The 22,349-nt window shown below is 32.9% G+C and overlaps 1 protein-coding gene across 1 annotated transcript in view; it reads right to left on the bottom strand.

Annotated features, from left to right (window-relative positions):
* The window catches only part of SKIP (Shal K[+] channel interacting protein), a 427,069-nt gene that overhangs the window by 117,615 nt on the left and 287,105 nt on the right, over positions 1–22,349 (bottom strand). The window contains exons 4-6 of the mRNA XM_073961480.1: positions 20,665–20,946; positions 2,568–2,836; positions 2,420–2,469 (exon numbers count right to left, since the gene is read on the bottom strand). Of these exons, the coding sequence (XP_073817581.1) occupies positions 2,420–2,469; positions 2,568–2,836; positions 20,665–20,946 (601 nt within the window). The remainder of the gene's footprint in view (positions 1–2,419; positions 2,470–2,567; positions 2,837–20,664; positions 20,947–22,349) is intronic.

Consider the following 22,349-nt stretch of genomic DNA (forward strand, 5'->3'; position numbering starts at 1 on the left):
GTGTATTTTTAAATAAATATTTAAAATATTGTTAAAATCGTGGATTTTTAAAATATTTTTTCAAATCGTGGATTTTTAAATATATTTTTTTAAATCGTGGGTTTTTAAAATATTTTTTTAAATCGTGGATTTTTAAAATGTTTTGTTAAATCGTGGGTTTTTAAAATATTTTTTTTAAATAGTGTATTTTTAAAATATTTTTTTTTCGTGGATTTTTAAAATATTTTTTTAAATCGTGGATTTTTGAAATACTTTTTTTAAATTGTGGATTTTTAAAATATTTTTTTAAATCGTGGATTTTTGAAATATTTTTTTAAATTGTGGATTTTTAAAATATTTTTTTAAATCGTGGATTTTTGAAATACTTTTTTTTTTAATTTTGGATTTTTTAAATATTTTTTAAATTCGGTATTTAAATCCACGATTTAAAAAATAGTTAAAAAATCCACGATTTAGAAAAAAATTTTAAAAATCTACGATTTAAAAAAATATTTATCGATAAAAAAAAATATTTTTTTAAAATCCACGATTTAAAAAAATATTTAAATAACCACGATTTAAAAAAAAAAATATTTTAAAAATCCACGATTTAAAAAAAATATTTTAAAAATCCACGATTTAAAAAAAATATTTTAAAAATCCACGATTTAAAAAAAATATTTTAAAAATCCACGATTTAAAAAAAATATTTTAAAAATCCACGATTTAAAAAAAATATTTTAAAAATCCACGATTAAAAAAAAATATTTTAAAAATCCACGATTTAAAAAAAGTATTTCAAAAATCCACGATTTACAAAAAATATTTTAAAAATCCACGATTTAAAAAAAATATTTTAAAAATCCACGATTTTAGAATTTTTTTTTAAATCCACGATTTTAGAAATCTTTTTAAAAATCGACGATTTTAGAAATTTTTTAAAAAATCCATTATTTAAAAATACAGAATTTAAAACAGTAATTTAAAAAATCACGATTAAAAAAATGTTTAACAAATCCACGATTAACATTTTTTTTAAAAATCCAGTATTTAAAAAAATGTTTTAAAAATCCAGTATTTAAAAAAATAAAAAATTTAATTTTTTTAAAAAATCAACGATTTTAATAAATATTTTAAAATTAAAAAATATTTTATTAAAAAAATGATTTAACGATTTAAAATATAGAAATATATAGAAAATACTTTAAGAATCCACGATCTAAAAGGCATTTTAAAGATCCAGGATTTAAAAATGTTCTAAAAATACACGATTTAAAAAAATGTTCAAAAATTTTCGATTGTTTGAGTGGAGTATTCCCCCATTGGCTCAACTTCATTTATTACCCTCTATTACAGAGAGTAATGTTTTTCAAAACGAACTGACAGTGTTGCAAAATTTTACTGATCGCTACCAATATCATGATTTCATCCCGGCGAAGGGAATTATCAATTGGCTTCTCAGTTTTTGAAATGATGCCATTTTTAGCGAAAAACCGAACTCTTTAAGTGTCTAGTATTCTCATGGTATGGTAACTGTTTTCATTTTTCAATTAGGTTAACTAACATATTCTATCCTCAGGTTCAGCAAAAAAATGAAACAATTAACCTAAACGAATTATTAACGACACTAATGACTTCTAACCCATTAAAATGGCTCCCCCTTTTACTCATCTCCTTTTTTTTTGCTTACTCCCCAGGGGAAACTAACCTTACATTTGTCTAAATGAATTATGTATCTGCAGAGTTCGATAACTTGGCATTTCAAACTTCCGATTTGCTATGGTTAAATGGGCGGACGAACAAGTGGCTTAGTTAATGGGTAACCCCTACTCCTTTTGGTGAGTGCTAATGGCCATAGAGATATGGGAAGACATTAAGGTAACACATTTGCATACATACACATACATACATAATATGTATGTATGGAGAGCAAGCAGGTTTTTAAGTATAAATAAGCAAATTACTTAACGGGTTTCCGGTAAAATCAATTTAAAGCGGAAGCTTTTATAACTTGGCAATGTGTTGCTTACATTTCCTTCCTCCCACGTGGGGGAAGGTTGCACATTAAATGAGCAAAAAAAAAGTAACCAAGAAAAAGAAAATGGCAACTTAATGATTTGTCACCCTTTTTTGGGAAGCACCAAAAAAACGCCACAGGAAGCTTTTAAGCCCGGCGACTTTTAAAAAAGGCCTCATCATAAACCAAAAAAGCCCAGGGTGTCATTAAAAACGCATTGTCCGGAAAAACTGAGTTTATGGGTTTTTAGCCGAAAAAATTGGGGAAATATTTTTTATTGAAAAATTTATGACTTGAGTGAGTGATGTATTGAACAACAGCAACAAAACGTAGAGAAAATATTTAATGATTTTCAAGGATTTATGAGATTTTGTTGTTGCATTTATTTTAACAATCGAAAAAATAAATAAATTTGAAACTTACCCGTCGTTGGTGGAAATTCATAAAAATAAGCGGAGCGAGGACTTAGGCAACTGTTGAAAAGAAATACGGAAGAAAAAAATGAAAAACAATAAATTTTATTTAAATTGATTGTTTTTTGGCCTTTAGAAAAAAACGTTAATAAACTTACTTTTGTTGTACAAAATTTAAGTGGGCAGCATTGGGCGGGATTGATTGTAAACTTTGTGGAAGGCGTTGCTGTAATTGATGACCACCGCCACCTTGTATTAATGCCATTTGCTGTTGCTGCTGACTTATTTGTGCTTGTTGTTGCAGCGTTTGTTGTTGTATGAAATGTTGCTGTTGCGTTAGCGTGCCACGACCAACACGTGGTGCAAACACACCATAACCGAAACCATAAATTTCATCTTCTTCCTTGTCCGATAGGCAACTGGAGGGCTGGAAAAAGAAATTGCAGGAAGAGAGGTGAACATTAATGAAAGTGAAAGAAAAAAATAACAATAAAATGAGAAAGTGACATGAAGTGGACGAAATTGAGATGGAAATTATGCTAAAACTAAAAGGACAACAAAAAGGCTATAAAAAGGGACAATAAGCGTGGATTTATTAAAGATTTTTAGCAGCAACCAAAGAGGCCACACAACGTGGATTTTTTAAAGATTTTTAGCAAAAACGGAAGATACCCAAAAATGGATTTTTTAAAGATTTTTAACAAGAAACAACATTTTTGGATCAAACAAAAAGGCCACAAAACGTGGATTTTTAGAAGAATTTTTGGAACAACCACAAAGGCCACAAAACGTGGATTTTTAAAAGAATTTTTGGAACAACCATAAAGGCCACAAAACGTGGATTTTTTAAAAGAATTTTGGGAACAACCACAAAGGCCACAAAACGTGGATTTTTTAAAAGAATTTTTGGAACAACCACAAAGGCCACAAAACGTGGATTTTTTAAAAGAATTTTTGGAACAACCACAAAGGCCACAAAACGTGGATTTTTTAAAAGAATTTTTGGAACAACCAAAAAGGCCAGAAAACGTGGATTTTTTAAAAGAATTTTTGGAACAACCACAAAGGCCACAAAACGTGGATTTTTTAAAAGAATTTTTGGCACAACCACAAAGGCCACAAAACGTGGATTTTTTAAAAGAATTTTTGGAACAACCAAAAAGGCCACTAAACGTGGATTTTTAAAAGAATTTTTGGAACAACCAAAAAGGCCACAAAACGTGGATTTTTTAAAAGAATTTTTGGAACAACCAAAAAGGCCACAAAAAGTGGATTTTTTAAAAGAATTTTTGGAACAACCAAAAAGGCCGCAAAACGGGGATTTTTAAAAGGATTTTTGGAACAACCAAAAAGGCCACAAAACGTGGATTTTTTAAAAGAATTTTTGGAACCACCAAAAAGGCCACAAAACGCGGATTTTTTAAAAGAATTTTTGGAACCACCAAAAAGGCCACAAAACGTGGATTTTTTAAAAGAATTTTTGGAACCACCAAAAAGGCTACAAAACGTGGATTTTTAAAAGGATTTTTGGAACAACCAAAAAGCCACAAAACGTGGATTTTTTAAAAGAATTTTTGGAACAACCAAAAAGCCACAAAACGTGGATTTTTTAAAAGAATATTTGGAACCACCAAAAAGGCCACAAAACGTGGATTTTTTAAAAGAATTTTTGGAACCACCAAAAAGACCACAAAACGTGGATTTTTTAAAAGAATTTTTGGAACAACCACAAAGGCCACAAAACGTGGATTTTTTAAAAGAATTTTTGGAACAACCACAAAGGCCACAAAACGTGGATTTTTTAAAAGAATTTTTGGAACAACCAAAAAGGCCACAAAACGTGGATTTTTTAAAAGAATTTTTGGAACAACCAAAAAGGCCAGAAAACGTGGATTTTTTAAAAGAATTTTTGGAACAACCACAAAGGCCACAAAACGTGGATTTTTTAAAAGAATTTTTGGAACAACCACAAAGGCCACAAAACGTGGATTTTTTAAAAGAATTTTTGGAACAACCACAAAGGCCACAAAACGTGGATTTTTTAAAAGAATTTTTGGAACAACCACAAAGGCCACAAAACGTGGATTTTTTAAAAGAATTTTTGGAACAACCACAAAGGCCACAAAACGTGGATTTTTTAAAAGAATTTTTGGAACAACCACAAAGGCCACAAAACGTGGATTTTTTAAAAGAATTTTTGGAACAACCACAAAGGCCACAAAACGTGGATTTTTTAAAAGAATTTTTGGAACAACCACAAAGGCCACAAAACGTGGATTTTTTAAAAGAATTTTTGGAACAACCACAAAGGCCACAAAACGTGGATTTTTTAAAAGAATTTTTGGAACAACCACAAAGGCCACAAAACGTGGATTTTTTAAAAGAATTTTTGGAACAACCACAAAGGCCACAAAACGTGGATTTTTTAAAAGAATTTTTGGAACAACCACAAAGGCCACAAAACGTGGATTTTTTAAAAGAATTTTTGAATTAACCAAAAAGGCCACAAAACTTGGATTTTTTAAAAGAATTTTGGAACAACCAAAAAGGCCACAAAACGTGGATTTTTTAAAAGAATTTTTGGAACAACCAAAAAGGCCAGAAGACGTAGATTTTTTAAAAGAATTTTTGGAACAACCAAAAAGGCCACAAAACGTGGATTTTTTTAAAGGATTTTTGGAACAACCAAAAAGTCCACAAAGCGTGGATTTTTTAAAAGAATTTTTGGAACAACCACAAAGGCCACAAAACGTGGATTTTTTAAAAGAATTTTTGGAACAACCACAAAGGCCACAAAACGTGGATTTTTTAAAAGAATTTTTGGATCAACCACAAAGGCCACAAAACGTGGATTTTTTAAAAGAATTTTTGGATCAACCACAAAGGCCACAAAACGTGGATTTTTTAAAAGAATTTTTGAAACAACCACAAAGGCCACAAAACGTGGATTTTTTAAAAGAATTTTTGAAACAACCACAAAGGCCACAAAACGTGGATTTTTTAAAAGAATTTTTGAAACAACCACAAAGGCCACAAAACGTGGATTTTTTAAAAGAATTTTTGAAACAACCACAAAGGCCACACAACGTGGATTTTTTAAAAGAATTTTTGGATCAACCACAAAGGCCACAAAACGTGGATTTTTTAAAAGAATTTTTGGAACCACCAAAAAGGCCACAAAAGGTGGATTTTTTAAAAGAATTTTTGGAACCACCAAAAAGGCCACAAAACGTGGATTTTTTAAAAGAATTTTTGGAACCACCAAAAAGGCCACAAAATCGGGGATTTTTTAAAAGAATTTTTGGAACCACCAAAAAGGCCACAAAATCGGGGATTTTTTAAAAGAATTTTTGGAACCACCAAAAAGGCCACAAAACGTGGATTTTTTAAAAGAATTTTTGGAACAACCAAAAAGGCCACAAAACGTGGATTTTTTAAAAGAATTTTTGGAACAACCAAAAAGGCCATGAAAGGTGGATTTTTAAAAGAATTTTTGGAACAACCAAAAAGGCCATGAAAGGTGGATTTTTAAAAGAATTTTTGGAACAATCAAAAAGGCCACAAAACGTGGATTTTTTAAAAGAATTTTTGGAATAGCCAAAAAGGCCACAAAACGTGGATTTTTTAAAAGAATTTTTGAAATAACCAAAAAGGCCACAAAATGGATTTTTAAAAGAATTTTTGAATTAACCAAAAAGGCCACAAAACTTGGATTTTTTAAAAGAATTTTGGAACAACCAAAAAGGCCACAAAACGTGGATTTTTTAAAGAATTTTGGAACAACCAAAAAGGCCACAAAATGGATTTTTAAAAGAATTTTTGGAACAACCAAAAATGCCACAAAACGTAGATGTTTTAAAAGAATTTTTGGAGCAACCAAAAATGCCACAAAACGTGGATGTTTTAAAAGAATTTTTGGAGCAACCAAAAATGCCACAAAACGTGGATGTTTTAAAAGAATTTTTGGAACAACCAAAAAGTCCGCTAAACATGGATTTTTTAAAAGAATTTTTGGAACAACCACAAAGGCCACAAAACGTGGATTTTTTAAAAGAATTTTTGGAACAACCACAAAGGCCACAAAACATGGATTTTTTAAAAGAATTTTTGGAACAACCACAAAGGCCACAAAACGTGGATTTTTTAAAAGAATTTTTGGAACAACCACAAAGGCCACAAAATCGGGGATTTTTTAAAAGAATTTTTGGAACCACCAAAAAGGCCACAAAACGTGGATTTTTTAAAAGAATTTTTGGAACAACCAAAAAGGCCACAAAACGTGGATTTTTTAAAAGAATTTTTGGAACAACCAAAAAGGCCATGAAAGGTGGATTTTTAAAAGAATTTTTGGAACAACCAAAAAGGCCATGAAAGGTGGATTTTTAAAAGAATTTTTGGAACAATCAAAAAGGCCACAAAACGTGGATTTTTAAAAGAATTTTTGGAATAGCCAAAAAGGCCACAAAACGTGGATTTTTTAAAAGAATTTTTGAAATAACCAAAAAGGCCACAAAATGGATTTTTAAAAGAATTTTTGAATTAACCAAAAAGGCCACAAAACTTGGATTTTTTAAAAGAATTTTGGAACAACCAAAAAGGCCACAAAACGTGGATTTTTTAAAGAATTTTGGAACAACCAAAAAGGCCACAAAATGGATTTTTAAAAGAATTTTTGGAACAACCAAAAATGCCACAAAACGTGGATGTTTTAAAAGAATTTTTGGAGCAACCAAAAATGCCACAAAACGTGGATGTTTTAAAAGAATTTTTGGAGCAACCAAAAATGCCACAAAACGTGGATGTTTTAAAAGAATTTTTGGAACAACCAAAAAGTCCGCTAAACATGGATTTTTTAAAGATTATTTCATCAAGGCAAATAAGACAATTTGAGAGGATTTGTAGAGCATCTTTGGGGCAAGTCTCCCCTCCTTTTACTTTTCAACATTTTTTCCTCCTTGACCCCTGACTGAACAACGACATCGCCGTAAGGCAACCAGCACCAAAAACTTATAACCCATAATTTTTATGGTCAAGACCATGAAAACATAAACAACAAGAAATAGATTAAGGTTTGGGGGAAAAATTAGTTTTCTTTGAGGCGAGACCATTTCATAATTCATGGTCAAGTTAAATGCCACTTAAATATGCTGAATAAGGCAAAAACAAACGGAACTAAACGAAAAGAAAACAAGTAGGAAAGCAAAGGGAACAACAAAAAAACCGAAATAATCATAATAATAACAGTAAAGGACTACTTCATAATGAAGGACATGCAACATGCTGGTCAAAATCCTTAAGGCTAAAGGCAAACTGTGGCTGGAAAAGGAAAGAAAACTTAACTAGCTTAACTGCAAAAAAGGCAAGAAAAAACAACGGATAACTTCTTCACCTTCTTCACTACAACACTTAACACAAAAGCAACCAACAAAAAAAGCTTGGTTGCCACACAAAAATTAAATAAAGGACAATGAGGAAACCAAAGGCAACAAAAACAACACAAGTGGAAAACAACTGACAAAAGGAAGCCTCAGAAAAGAATGAACATTTAATTTCTGTTAATTTTCCAAAACAAACGTTTAGTTGTTGTTTTGATGGTTCACAAAGTTTCCCCCACGTCTTGTTCTTCTTCTATTCTCATTTATTTGTAGTTAAGTTTTTGCTAGAAATTGCTTTTACAAGTGGCTTCTTTGACTCAACACCTTGGGGCATAATAAAAAAACAACACACACACTTTCCCACTCTCTCTCACACAGGGACACAAAAGCCACCCAAAACTTCACACCCTTGATGGCCTCTAAACTAAATAAATGGCCAAGTTAACAACGTTGTCAAACTTTGTTAAGTAGCATAATTTCAAGAGGCTACTTGAGGACCCACAACAACAGCAAAAAAACAAAACACGAACCCTGACTGGTTGCTGGACTACTTGAAAACCCACTGAGACACAGGCACAAATTATTTAAAGGAATTGCCGCAAGAAAGCTAACTAAGGCCAGCCCAGACCAACCAGGCCTAAGGAATCACCTCATAACAAAGCAAAGAAACAAACAAAACAAAAACACAAAACACGTAGAATTTGTTCATAAAAAAAGTTTCTAATAAAATAAATCCACTGCTGGATGGATGGATGGATGGATATACGACATCTTATATACCTAAACCGCCTCGGTCTCCCTCTTCCCCACCTCCCTTCTCACTTTACTAAGTTATAGCATTTCCAGTTATAACTTTAAACAAAGTTATTTTGTCAAAACCAACAAAAAACAACACAAAATGGAGCCATAACACAAAACCCCAGAACAACAACAATAATAATAAAAAAAACTTTTGCCCTGAGAACGAAAAACTTTCGATTTAATGTCAACTGCAAACGCGACCACATAACAAATAGAAAATCCAACAAAATGGTTTTTTAACTTGGCCCAATCAAATGTTAATCACACATTCCTTGGCCATAGATCCCCCGTGGGATAGGTGGGCGCACCAGGAAGAAGGAAGGGGGTCATGTTTTTTACACCTAACATGGGCTATAGCTTGTAATGACGACCATAGCGAAAACCTTGTTTAAAAAAAAAAAATAAAACAAACTTTCACCATTCCAGCAAATAAGTTGTGCGCATTTTGAGAAATTAAAACAATTGTCGCTCACATTGAAGAGCTAAGCGAACCGTTCTTTTGACCAGATTTTCATGACATTTTCTTTACAACTTATTACCTATTTTTGTAAGACCAATAAACTTTGGCAGGGAGTTAATAACAAAGCCATTTGATGTATGTAAATGGATGTTGAAGACATACAAAATGTGGTGGAGGCGGTATGGAATTTTACTGCCAGATAATGAATATAATTATTTTACAAAAGAAATTGCCTTATAGCTACCTTAATTAGCTTTAACTGGGAAAAATCCACACCTTATATAGGCCTCTCTCTCAGCTCATCATGGAGAACAGCCTTAAAGGCAATCAGAATTAGGATTGATCATGAATGATTTTTTCAATCGTGGATTTTTTAAAAATATATTTTTCAATAATATAATTATTCCACAAACATCCCATACGGGACAAGGGAGACTTCTCTCATATCAATGAGTGCATCCGATTCATATTATCTCAATAATATGGGACCTACTGTTTATCGCCGAGTCCGAACGGCGTGTCTTAAGACACCACTTTGTAGAGAAGTTTTTTATGGCTTCAAATACTCTGGAAATGTCGCCAACATTACTGAGGGATATTTTGCCACCGTTGAAAATTTTGATGTTGACTGGCCGGGGAATCGAACCCACGACCTTCAGCGAGCAAGGCGGGTGTACATGCCATTGCACCACGGTGGCACCCGATTCAATCATAGGTGTTTTAAAAATATGTTTTTCAAATCAAATCGTGGATTTTTTAAAAATATTTTTTCAAGTCAAATCCTGGATTTTTTAAAAATATTTTTTCAAGTCAAATCCTGGATTTTTTAAAAATATTTTTCAAGTCAAATCGTGGATTTTTTAAAAATATTTTTTCAAATCAAATCGTGGATTTTTTAAAAATATTTTTTCAAGTCAAATCGTGGATTTTTTAAAAATATTTTTCATGTCAAATCGTGGATTTTTTAAAAATATTTTTTCAAGTCAAATCCTGGATTTTTTAAAAATATGTTTTCAAGTCAAATCCTGGATTTTTTAAAAACATTTTTTCAAGTCAAATCGTGGATTTTTTAAAAATATTATTTCAGTTCAAATAGTTTTCCTATAAAAAAATATTATTTCAGTTCAAATAGTTTTCCTATAAAAAATATTATTTCAGTTCAAATAGTTTTCCTATAAAAAAATATTTTTTCAGTTCAAATAAATAAACTTGGATTTTTAAAAATATTTTTCCCAACGCGGAATTTTTAAAAATATTTTTCCAAACGTGTTTTTTAAATATTTTTTCAAACGTTGATTTTTTAAAAATATTTTCCAATATTTCCAATATTTTTTTAAAAAAAAAATTAACAAAAGTTGATTTTTTAAAAATTTTTTTCCAAGCGTGGATTTTTGAAAATATTTTTTTCAATTGTGGATTAGATGTAGATGTAGATTAAAAAAAATCCAAACGTAGATTTTTTAAAAATGTTATTAACAAGTAAAAAAGTATCAGTCGGCTTTGCCGACAGAGATATACCCTCAGCCTGTGTATATTGAAACAATTTTTTTCCCAAAATAAGTATTTATTTAGGGGGTTTTAAAAATTTTGGGCGTTTGAACAGACAAAAACGTTGATTAGGATTAAAAATCAAAAGTTTTGCGGAGGAGATACTAAAAGGAATGGATCGACATTGACCGTTATGGAAGTGGATCTCCAGCCGCAACATATGGTGCCATAGGGGGTTTTTACACTCTTCGGTCTGTTTGCTCAAGAAGTATGGACTTGCCCCTAAAAAATTTTTACCATCGTAAATGAGGCAGCGAATGCAAGTTGCTTCAACAAAAATCAAAGTGATTCGATATCAGGTCTTAAAGTGAACTTATCCGAAATTTTGTGTGGGAGGTACCGGATGGAGTTGACAAATATAGTCCATATTTGAACCTGATCTATATCTTGTAGATATATTAGGATGTGTAAAGTATAGACCAATTCGGCCACTCCCTTCAAGAGTTATCGTACGAACAATTTTTCCAAACATTTTTGAACTTTTGTGGGGGAGGTACCTTAAGGAGTGGACCGATATGGCTTATCTTCAAACTTAAACTATGTTTGTACAAAATATTACTAAGACCATATTTTGGACCGAATCGGCAGATCCGTTCGAGAGTTATCTTGCGCCCCAACCACCTTACACGGTGTCATAGGGGTTTTTTGCAACTTTCATGCTATTTTCTCAGGACGTATAGACTTGCCCCTGATGAAACTTGTACCGTCGTATGGAGGGCAGTGAATACAACATGCTAAAACAAAAATCAAAGCGATTCGAGAGATGGCCCTAAACTGAATTTTTCCGAAATTTTGTGTGGGAAGTACCCGAAGGAGTGGACCTACTGAGACTATATTGGAACCTCATATTACTCTGGTAGGAAGTTTACACTATTCAAAGTATGGACCAAATCGGTCACTCCCTTCAAGAGTTATCGTGCGCACAAACTTTCCGAACATTTTCGAACTTTTGTGGGGGAGGTACCGGAAGGAGTGGACCGATGTAGCTCATCTTCGAACTTAAACTAAGTTTGGACAAAATATTACGAAAGCCAAAATTTGAACCAAATCGGTTCATCCGTTCGAGAGTTATCGTGCGCTCCAGCCAGCAGGACAGACAGACAGACAGACAGACGGACGGACATGGCTAGATCGACTCTAAATTGTCTGAAACACATTTCGTCCAAACATACTTGGGGTCTAAAACCATTATTTCGATGAGGCACATTTTCGTCGTATCAAAGTGTATATACCCTCCTTAGCCTAAAGGCTGAGGGTATAAAAAAGTGTATTATTTAAAAATATTTTTCCAAACGTGAATTTTTTAAAAATATTTTTCCAAATGTGGATTTTTTAAAAATATTTTTTCCATTTTTTTTTTTTCTTTAATTATTTTTCCAAACTTGGATTTTTTACAAATATTTTTTCTAATCTTGGATTTTTTACAAATATTTTTCCAAACGTGGATTTTTACGAATATTTTTCCAAACGTGGATTTTTTAAAGAATATTTTTTTCCATCGACGTGGATTTTTTAAAGAATATTTTTTTCCATCTACGTGGATATTTTAAAGAATATTTTTTTCCATCGACGTGGATTTTTTAAAGAATTTTTTTAAGAACGTTGATTTTTAAGGAATTTTTTTTTGTAAGAAAGTGGATTTTTTAAAGATTTTTTTTAAGAAAGTGAATTTTTCAAAGAATATTTTTTCCATCGACGTGGATTTTTTAAAGAATATTTTTTCCATCGACATGGATTTTTTAAAGAATATTTTTTCCATCGACGTGGATTTTTTAAAGAATATTTTTTCCATCGACGTGGATTTTTTAAAAATTATTTTTCCATCGACGTGGATTTTTTAAAAATTATTTTTCCATCGAAGTGGATTTTTTAAAGAATGTTTTCCATCGACGTGGATTTTTTTAAAGATTATTTTTCCATCGACGTGGATTTTTTAAAAATATTTTTTCCATCGACGTGGATTTTTTAAAGAATGTTTTCCATCGACGTGGATTTTTTAAAGAATGTTTTCCATCGACGTGGATTTTTTAAAAATATTTTTTCCATCGACGTGGATTTTTTAAAGATTATTTTTCCATCGATGTGGATTTTTTATAGAATGTTTTCCATCGACGTGGATTTTTTAAAGAATATTTTTTTCCATCGACGGGTATTTTTTAAAGAATTTGTTTAAGAACGTGGATTTTTTAAGGAATTTTTTTTAAGAACGGGGATTTTTTAAAGAATTTTTTTTTAAGAACGTGGATTTTTTAAAGAATTTTTTAAGAACGTGGATTTTTTAAAGAATATTTTTTTCCATCGACGGGTATTTTTTAAAGAATATTTTTTCCATCGACGTGGATTTTTTAAAGAATGTTTTCCATCGACGTGGATTTTTTTAAAGATTATTTTTCCATCGACGTGGATTTTTTTAAAGATTATTTTTCCATCGACGTGGATTTTTTTAAAGATTATTTTTCCATCGACGTGGATTTTTTAAAGAATATTTTTTCCATCGACGTGGAATTTTTAAAGATTATTTTTCCATCGACGTGGATTTTTTAAAGAATGTTTTCCATCGACGTGGATTTTTTAAAAATATTTTTTCCATTTCCATATTTTTTCCATCGATGTGGATTTTTTAAAAATATTTTTTCCATCGACGTGGATTTTTTAAAGATTATTTTTCCATCGATGTGGATTTTTTTAAATATATTTTTTTAAATATATATTTTAAAAATATTTTTTCCATCGACGTGGATTTTTTAAAGATTATTTTTCCATCGATGTGGATTTTTTATAGAATGTTTTCCATCGTCGTGGAGTTTTTAAAAATATTTTTTCCATCGACGTGGATTTTTTAAAAATATTTGTTTCCATCGACCTGGATTTTTTAAAAATATTTTTTCCATCGACGTGGATTTTTTAAAAATATTTTTCCAAACTTCGATTTTTTAAAAATATTTTTCCAAACTTTGATTCTTTTAAAATAATGTTTCCAAACGTGGATTTTTTTAAATCAATTTTTTTGCAAACGATGATTTTTAATATCAATTTTTATAAAAGTGGATTTTTTAAAATCAACTTTTGCAAACGTGGATTTTTTAAAATGAATTTTTGCAAACGTGGATTTTTTTAAAATGAATTTTTGGAAACGTCGATTTTTTAAAAAGAAATTTTTGGAAAGTCGATTTTTTAAATTCAATCTTTGAAAACGTGGATTTTATTGTCTCAACTTTTGCTAACGTTGATTTTTTAAAATCAATTTTTATAAACGTGGATTTTTTAAAATCAAATACTTTTCCAAACGTGGGTTTTTTTAAATATTTGTAAATCGTTGATTTTGTTTAAATATTTTCAAATCGTTGATTTTGTTTAAATATTTTCTAATCATGGATTTTTTAAACTAGTTTCCAAACCTTTGAAAATATTTTCCAAACGTTTAAAAATATTTTCCAATGGATTTTTTACAAATAATTTTCAATCGTGAGTTTTTTCAAAATGCTATCAATCGTGAATTTATTAAAAAAAAATTCCAATCGTGGATTTATTAAATATATTTTTTCTATCATGGATTTTTTAAACATTTTTTCTATCATGGATTTTTTAAATATTTTTTCAATCGCAGATTTTGTTAAAAAAGTTTTTTTAAACGGTGGATTTTTTAAAAATATTTTTTTTTATTTAATTTAAATTTAAAAATAAACGATTCTTAAAAATATCTTTCAATTTTAAAAATATTTTCCAATAGTAGATTTTTTCAATCGTGGAATTTTAAAAATATGTTTCGCATCGTAGAATTTTTTTTCAATCGTGGATTTTTTGAAAATATGGTTTTCAATAAAGTGGATTTTTGAAAATATTTTTCAATCGTAGATTTTTATCCAGTCGTAGATTCTTCAATCTTGGATTTTTACAAATATTATTTTAATCGTGGATTTGTTTAAAAATACTGTTTCAATCGTGTTTTTTTATATTTTTTCAAATAAAAATATTTTTTTCAATTTTATAAATTTTTTTTTTCCATTGTAGATTTTTTTATAATTTTTTTGGAATTTTATAAAATTTTTTCCAATCATGGATTTTTTAAAAAGATCTTTTTGATTTTATAAAAAAAAAATCCAATCGTGGATATTTTTTCCAATTTTATAAAAACAATTTTTCCAATCGTGGATTTTTAATTCTGCATTTTATAACATTTTTCCAATCGATGATTTTTTAAACTATTTTTAGTCGTGGATTGTTTTAAAACTATTTGTAATCGTGGATTTTTTGAATATTTTTCATTCGTGGATTTTTTAAAATATTTTCTATTCGTGGATTCTTTAAAAAATATTTTCCAATCGTGAATTTTTTAAAAATATTTTCCAATCGAGGATTTTTTTAAAATATTTCTTCGTCGATTTTCTGAAAGGGTATTTCAGTCGTTGCTTTTTTGGAAATATTTTTTCATTCGTGGAATTTTAAAATATTTTTCAATGGTGGATATTTTTTAAAAATACTTGTTCAATTGTAGATTTTTTACAAATATTTTACCAATTGTCGATTTTTTTAAAAATATTTTTGCAATTGCGAATTTTTAAAAATATTTTTCCAAATATTTTTTAATTGAAATTTTAAATTTTCTACCATTTCTATCCATTCATGTACACTTTAAAATTTCGTAGAATATCTACATTTATACATGTTTTTTTTGCTACTTTTCTTGCAAATTCTGAAATATATGAAGTGGGATTTCTATTTGGACTTCATTCTTTCCATCTCTAATTGTCTTTCCGAAAGAAAATTCCAGACAATTTTATTTGACACCTTTGTACAAATATTAAATTTGCCTAGAAATTTGTATGTACATGATTTTCAGGAGCAGCAGCAGCAACTGTAAAGTGAAAGGACACTTATGTGCCAAAGGAATATTTGATGGTATTCACACATGTCTGCAACTTTCCCACCATACAAGTTTTATTTCAAGATTATTTGCTTAGGGAAAAAAAAATGAGAAACGAAACGAAAAAAACCAAATACAAGCCTTTCTCAACTCAAACCTAATGGTAAAAGATTTTTAGTTACTTTTAAAGGTGTACAGTGGAACCTTTCAAAGGAGAAAACAAATTGAAAACAACCTTTCGAAGGATTCTTTCTCAAAGAAAAAAACTCTGGTCAACTGTTTTGAGTGGTGGGCATTTTTGTCACATCATCAACATGTTGTTTCACTGTATGTATGTATATTTCTTTCTGTGTGTGTACATGTACTTGTCTGTGCTTATCTTCAACCCTTTTGGGAATAAGAAGTATTTCGTGTTTGAGTTTTGAAGTTTAGTTAGGTTGTTGGTGTCGTTGTTGTTTTTTATTGCCAAGTCAAGTTGTGTTGTGCCTTAACACGACGAGAAAACAATTTGCTTGTTTTGCATTAAAATGCAGCCAAACACCGAGGACCCGCAAAGGTGGAAGAAGATGGAACTGAGAAAAAGGACACATCACATAAAACTCCCACTCACAACGCAAGGAAAGTAAGAACAGCAACACTAGGCTTAACAGATGAAAATGAAACCAAAACAACCAGCTAGAAATGCCTGGCTAAGTTAAAAAACACAACATGAAACCCCTGCATGTTTGTATCTTCTTCATATGCCGGAACTTTTTTCTTCTATTTTGTTTATGGTGAAAATGCAAAGAAACATCATCAAGGCAAAGGTACAACAAGAAATTGAAGAAGTGTTTGCTATTTTTATTTCAAAGTCTACTGCGTTTGTTCCTGCTTAGCCGCCTGCCAGCTGATTGCAGTCAGTCAGTTAGTCTATCCTAACGCTTGAAGAGGGGGCTATAGAAGATAATCCCCTTAAGGCCATGCAACACTACACACATTCGTGTAAGGCATCTTTCTCGGAATATTCCGCTTGTAAGTAGACCGGCTAAAGGGGGCTTGCTTCCTTTCCTTTGCTGCAACGTCAAAGTTATTCTACGCTCTTGTTGAGTTCCACATTTGCTTTAGACGATTCTTTTTTTCCTATCGCCTTTGAGGCATCCTGGGAATTGTTAACGGAACAAGAAAAAACCAAGGTACAAATAAGTTAAAACGAAAATAGAAACAAATCGAAACAAGGTATGTGTATATGTATATGTATGATCACATACATGTACATATGTATGTTTGTGTGGGTATGTTATGTTTGAATAAATGTTACCCACGAGCAGAGGGTAACAGAGGGAAGCCAAGTATTTCTTTACATTTGAAAAAAACACAGAATTTTGTTTTTGAAAAATAAAGTAGAAGCGGTCGGATAATCGGAATGATGCACAAGAGGATTACAGATCAATCTAAAAGCGATTTGGGATTTTTTGGCGAAAGTCATTAAAACTTCGACAGACCCTTTCTGAAGGAAACGGTGCTTCGACAGACCCTTTCTCAAAGAAAGGGTGCTTCGATATACCCTTTCTCAAAGAAAGGAAGCTTCGATTGACCCTTTCTCAAAAAAAAGGTGCTTCGATATACCCTTTCTCAAAGAAAGGAAGCTTCGATTGACCCTTTCTCAAAAAAAGGGTGCTTCGTTTGACCCTTTCTCAAAGAAAGGGTGCTTCGATAGACGCTTTCTCAAAGAAGGGATGTTTCAATATACTCTTTCTCAAAGAAAGGGTCAATCGAAGCACCCTTTCTGTGAGAAAGGGTCAATCGAAGCACCCTTTCTGTGAGAAAGGGTCAATCGAAGCACCCTTTCTGTGAGAAAGGGTCAATCGAAGCACCCTTTCTTTGAGAAAGGGTCAATCGAAGCACCCTTTCTTTGAGAAAGGGTCAATCGAAGCACCCTTTCTTTGAGAAAGGGTCAAACGAAGCACCCTTTCTTTGAGAAAGGGTCAATCGAAGCACCCTTTCTTTGAGAAAGGGTCCATAGAAGCACTCTTTCTTTGACAAAGGGTCAATCGAAGCACCCTTCCTTTTTTCTTTGAGAAAGGGTCAATCGAAGCACCCTTTCTTTGAGAAAGGGTCAATCGAAGCACCCTTTCTTTGAGAAAGGGTCAATCGAAGCACCCTTTCTTTGAGAAAGGGTCAATCGAAGCACCCTTTCTTTGAGAAAGGGTCACTCGAAGCACCCTTTCTTTGAGAAAGGGTCAATCGAAGCACCCTTTCTTTGAGAAAGGGTCAATCGAAGCACCCTTTCTTTGAGAAAGGGTCAATCGAAGCACCCTTTCTTTGAGAAAGGGTCAATCGAAGCACCCTTTCTTTGAGAAAGGGTCAATCGAAGCACCCTTTCTGTGAGAAAGGGTCAATCTAAGCACCCTTTCTTTGAGAAAGGGTCAATCGAAGCACCCTTTCTTTGAGAAAGGGTCAATCGAAGCACCCTTTCTTTGAGAAAGGGTCAATCGAAGCACCCTTTCTTTGAGAAAGGGTCAATCGAAGCACCCTTTCTTTGAGAAAGGGTCAATCGAAGCACCCTTTCTTTGAGAAAGGGTCAATCTAACCACCCTTTCTTTGAGAAAGGGTCAATCTAAGCACCCTTTCTTTGAGAAAGGGTCAATCGAAGCACCCTTTCTTTGAGAAAGGGTCAATCGAAGCACCCTTTCTTTGAGAAAGGGTCAATCGAAGCACCCTTTCTTTGAGAAAGGGTCAATCGAAGCACCCTTTCTTTGAGAAAGGGTCAATCGAAGCACCCTTTCTTTGAGAAAGGGTCAATCGAAGCACCCTTTCTTTGAGAAAGGGTCAATCGAAGCACCCTTTCTTTGAGAAAGGGTCAATCGAAGCACCCTTTCTTTGAGAAAGGGTCAATCGAAGCACCCTTTCTTTGAGAAAGGGTCAATCGAAGCACCCTTTCTTTGAGAAAGGGTCAATCGAAGCACCCTTTCTTTGAGAAAGGGTCAAACGAAGCCCCCTTTCTTTAAGAAAGGCTCAATCGAAGCCCCCTTTCTTTGAGAAAGGGTCAATCGAATCACCCTTTCTTTGAGAAAGGGTCAAACGAAGCACCCTTTCTTTGAGAAAGGGTCAATCGAAGCACCCTTTCTTTGAGAAAGGTTCAATCGAAGCACCCTTTCTTTGAGAAAGGGTCAATCGAAGCACCCTTTCTTTGAGAAAGGGTCAATCGAAGCCCCCTTTCTTTGAGAAAGGGTCAATCGAAGCACCCTTTCTTTGAGAAAGGGTCAAACGAAGCACCCTTTCTTTGAGAAAGGGTCAAACGAAGCACCCTTTCTTTGAGAAAGGGTCAATCGAAGCACCCTTTCTTTGAGAAAGGGTCAATCGAAGCACCCTTTCTTTGAGAAAGGGTCAATCGAAGCACCCTTTCTTTGAGAAAGTGTCAATCGAAACACCCTTTCTTTGAGAAAGGGTCAATCGAAGCACCCTTTCTTTGAGAAAGGGTAAATCGAAGCACCCTTTCTATAAGAAAGGGTCAATCGAAGCACCCTTTCTTTGAGAAAGGGTCAATCGAAGCACCCTTTCTTTGAGAAAGGGTCAATCGAAGCACCCTTTCTTTGAGAAAGGGTCAATCGAAGCACCCTTTCTTTGAGAAAGGGTCAATCGAAGCACCCTTTCTTTGAGAAAGGGTCCATCGAAGCACCCTTTCGTTAAGAAAGGGTCTATCGAATCACCCTTTCCTTTATAAAAGGTCTATCGGAGCACCCTTTATTTTAGAAAAGGTCTATGGAAGCACTCTTTTTTCAGAAAGGATCTATCTATTGACCCTTCCTTAAAGAAAGGGTGCTTCGATAGATTCTTTGTCAAAGAAAAGATGCTTCGATAGACCCTTTCTGAAAAAAGGGTGCTTCAATAGATCCTTTCTGAAAAAAGGTGCTTTGATAGACCCTTTCTTCGTTAGACCCTTTTTTCGGAAAGGGTGCTTCGATTGACCCTTTTTTCGGAAAGGGTGCTTCGATCGACCCTTTCTCGAAGAATATGTGCTTCTATTGACCCTTTCTCAAAGAAAAGGTGCTTCGATTGACCCTTTCTCAAAGAAAGGTTGCTTCCTTTGACCCTTTCTCAATAAAAAGGGTGTTTCGATTGTCCTTTTCTAAAGAAAGGGTGCTCCGATTGACCCTTTGTCAAAGAAAGGCTGCTTCGATTGACTCTTTCTGACAGATCTTCTGACCACAGTGGAACCTTGGAAGGTGTTCTGACTAAAAACCAACATTGAGAGCTTTATGGCAGATCTAAAGCCCTATTTAATGTTGTAACATTAACAATTCGAATTAAACCTCCCTCAAATCAAATTTTCTTACTTAACGCATTCTTGTGGTGAATGTGTGGTAGAAATGAGAGGAAAAAACAAGGAACCCCATTCGTGCCAACACGCACATACCCAACTATATACAACTCCCATAAGCCCCTTTTCCCACTCATGTTATGATGTATGTTTATTGTAACACTTCATCAAAACCGTCACCACCTTTGGCACTCTTTGGTTGAGGCTCTCTTAGGCCCAAAAAATAGAAACATTTGAAAACAATTCCAACAAGAAAGCATAACATATACAGCATTATACAGACAGACAAGCAGACAAAACATACATACATGCAAAGAAAGGACATACACGCAAATGTTTGGCAAGCAGACGACAAACAGAACACACACGCACATCGCAGCAATACTCACAAAAAACAAACATGCATCATAACATCTTGTTTTTATGTGGCATGCCATGGAATATTATTGGCAGCCGGGGCGGAATATATTTTGGGATTATTGAATTTGGTGTTACCACAAATAGAAATGGCACAATCAGGAGAGACCAAAAGGGAATAAAACCAAGCAAATCAAATCAGACCAAAGCAAAAACACAAAAAAATAACAAATCGAGAAAAAAACATAAAACAAGTCATTCAATTCCATTCAAGGATATTCTAGATGGCCGTCGTCCACATCATCTTTCTCCTCCTCGACATTGTGGTTTGAAATAGTTTTAGTTGATAGTTTTGTTGTTTTTTTTCGTATGTGTGGCATGGACATAAAATATATGTTATGGGATATTGTGGTTAGAGGATGGTGAGATAGATGGTAGTGATGATGATGATGTTGCTATGTGATTTTCAGTTAGTAATGTGAGCTGACTTGGAGGTAGGGTGGGGGTGAGGGTGAACATGAGTTTGAGAGGGTAGCTTCATCATACATACCGAATATTTTCCTGGCACATATATGGGCTGACTATGACTATTGGGTAAATGACCACCACGGCTGGAGCTACCTCGATGACCGTGGAGTCGTTGGGTGGCAATACCACTCACGCCACTGCCACTACCGCTACTCCCACTGCCGCCGGCAGGATTCATGGGACTGCGTTCAGCCCATGCTGCTTGTCTGGCATTTTCTAAAGCACTTAAAATATCTCCAAAGGGAGCCATTAACAATTCACAATAAACGGATGCTAGGCCCTCTAAATGACCACGTTGTCCATCCTAAAAGAACAAGAAGAAAAACAAAATATACAAAAGAAGAACAAGAACAAGAAGATGAAAAAAAAAGAAAAGAAACAAATGGCAAAAAAGCGCATAAACACCACAGTTACACATTGGCTATGTGAAGAGTTAGGCTGCAGCAGCTACAACCACACAAAAACACACACATCCATCCAAAGGATTTGAGTTATGAGAATATGGGGAACAAAACAAAGTTGCCAGAGAAGAAGATATGTAGCTACTATATATGTTCTCCAAGGCTCCTCTATGGTCACCTTGTGTCTCATTTTTTTCCTTTCGAAGAATGTGTTGGTGTTTGTGGGTATGTGTTTGGCATACATATGTATGTAAAGGTTGATTCCTGCCCCAGCCATGGCTCAAGCTCAGAGTGTCATTTTCAAGCATGTCGGGTAGGGATAACTTGACAAAACGACAACAAATCCAACAACAATACTTGTATGTAGGTGTGTAAGCGTATGAATGTTTGATGTTTTTGTTGTTGCTACTATGCTTTGGTTAAATTTGTATGTGTTACGGCATGTCTGTTTAAAGAATCCCCATTCAATATCTGACAAATGTTAAAGGATATTTGCAAATGTTTTCAGGTACACGGTAAGAAATTGTAATTTTAAAGGATATTGTTTGTTGTAGTCTCAATTAGGGTGTCCCAAACCCCTGTTTTTCCAAAAACAACAAGGTTTCGGTTAACCGAAATTTAAATTTTTTCCAAAACAGGGTTTTCGGGATTCAACAATTTTCGAAACCGGTTCTCGCCTAGCTCCAGTACGAGTTCTAAATACCAGAAAACCACATATTCGATGATTGGTACCTGAGTATACTATGCCCGTTATTGTCTACCACAAGACTTGTTTCGATAGCCCAATGCGGTCAAAGGTCGTTATACTCTCAAAGTTTAAACGGCTTTGCAAGACGATTTTAACTCATATGTGGTTCTCAGATAAAATAGGCAAGAACTTACACAAAAATTTCAATCTCAGGCGAAGAGTTATATATTATTTAAATATTATAGACGTGTGTGGATAAATATTATCCACGTTTGTGGAAAAATATTAACCACAATATTATCCACGTTTGTTGAAAAATAAATACTATCCACTGAAAAATATTCTCTACGTTTGTGGATAAATAAATATTATTCACATTTGTGGAAAAATAAATATTATTCACGGAAAAATATTATCCACGTTTGCGGATTAATAAATATTATCCACGTTTGTGGATAAATAAATATTCTCCACGTTTGCGGATTAATAAATATTATCCACGTTTGTGGATAAATAAATATTCTCCACGTTTGTGGATAAATAAATATTATCCACGTTGGTGGTTAAATAAATAGTATCCACGTTTGTGGATAAATAAATATTATCCACGTTTGTGGA

The sequence above is a fragment of the Musca autumnalis genome, unplaced genomic scaffold (genome assembly GCF_047663935.1).
Source record: "Musca autumnalis isolate F117 unplaced genomic scaffold, ASM4766393v1 scaffold_1, whole genome shotgun sequence".
Lineage (NCBI taxonomy): Eukaryota > Metazoa > Arthropoda > Insecta > Diptera > Muscidae > Musca > Musca autumnalis.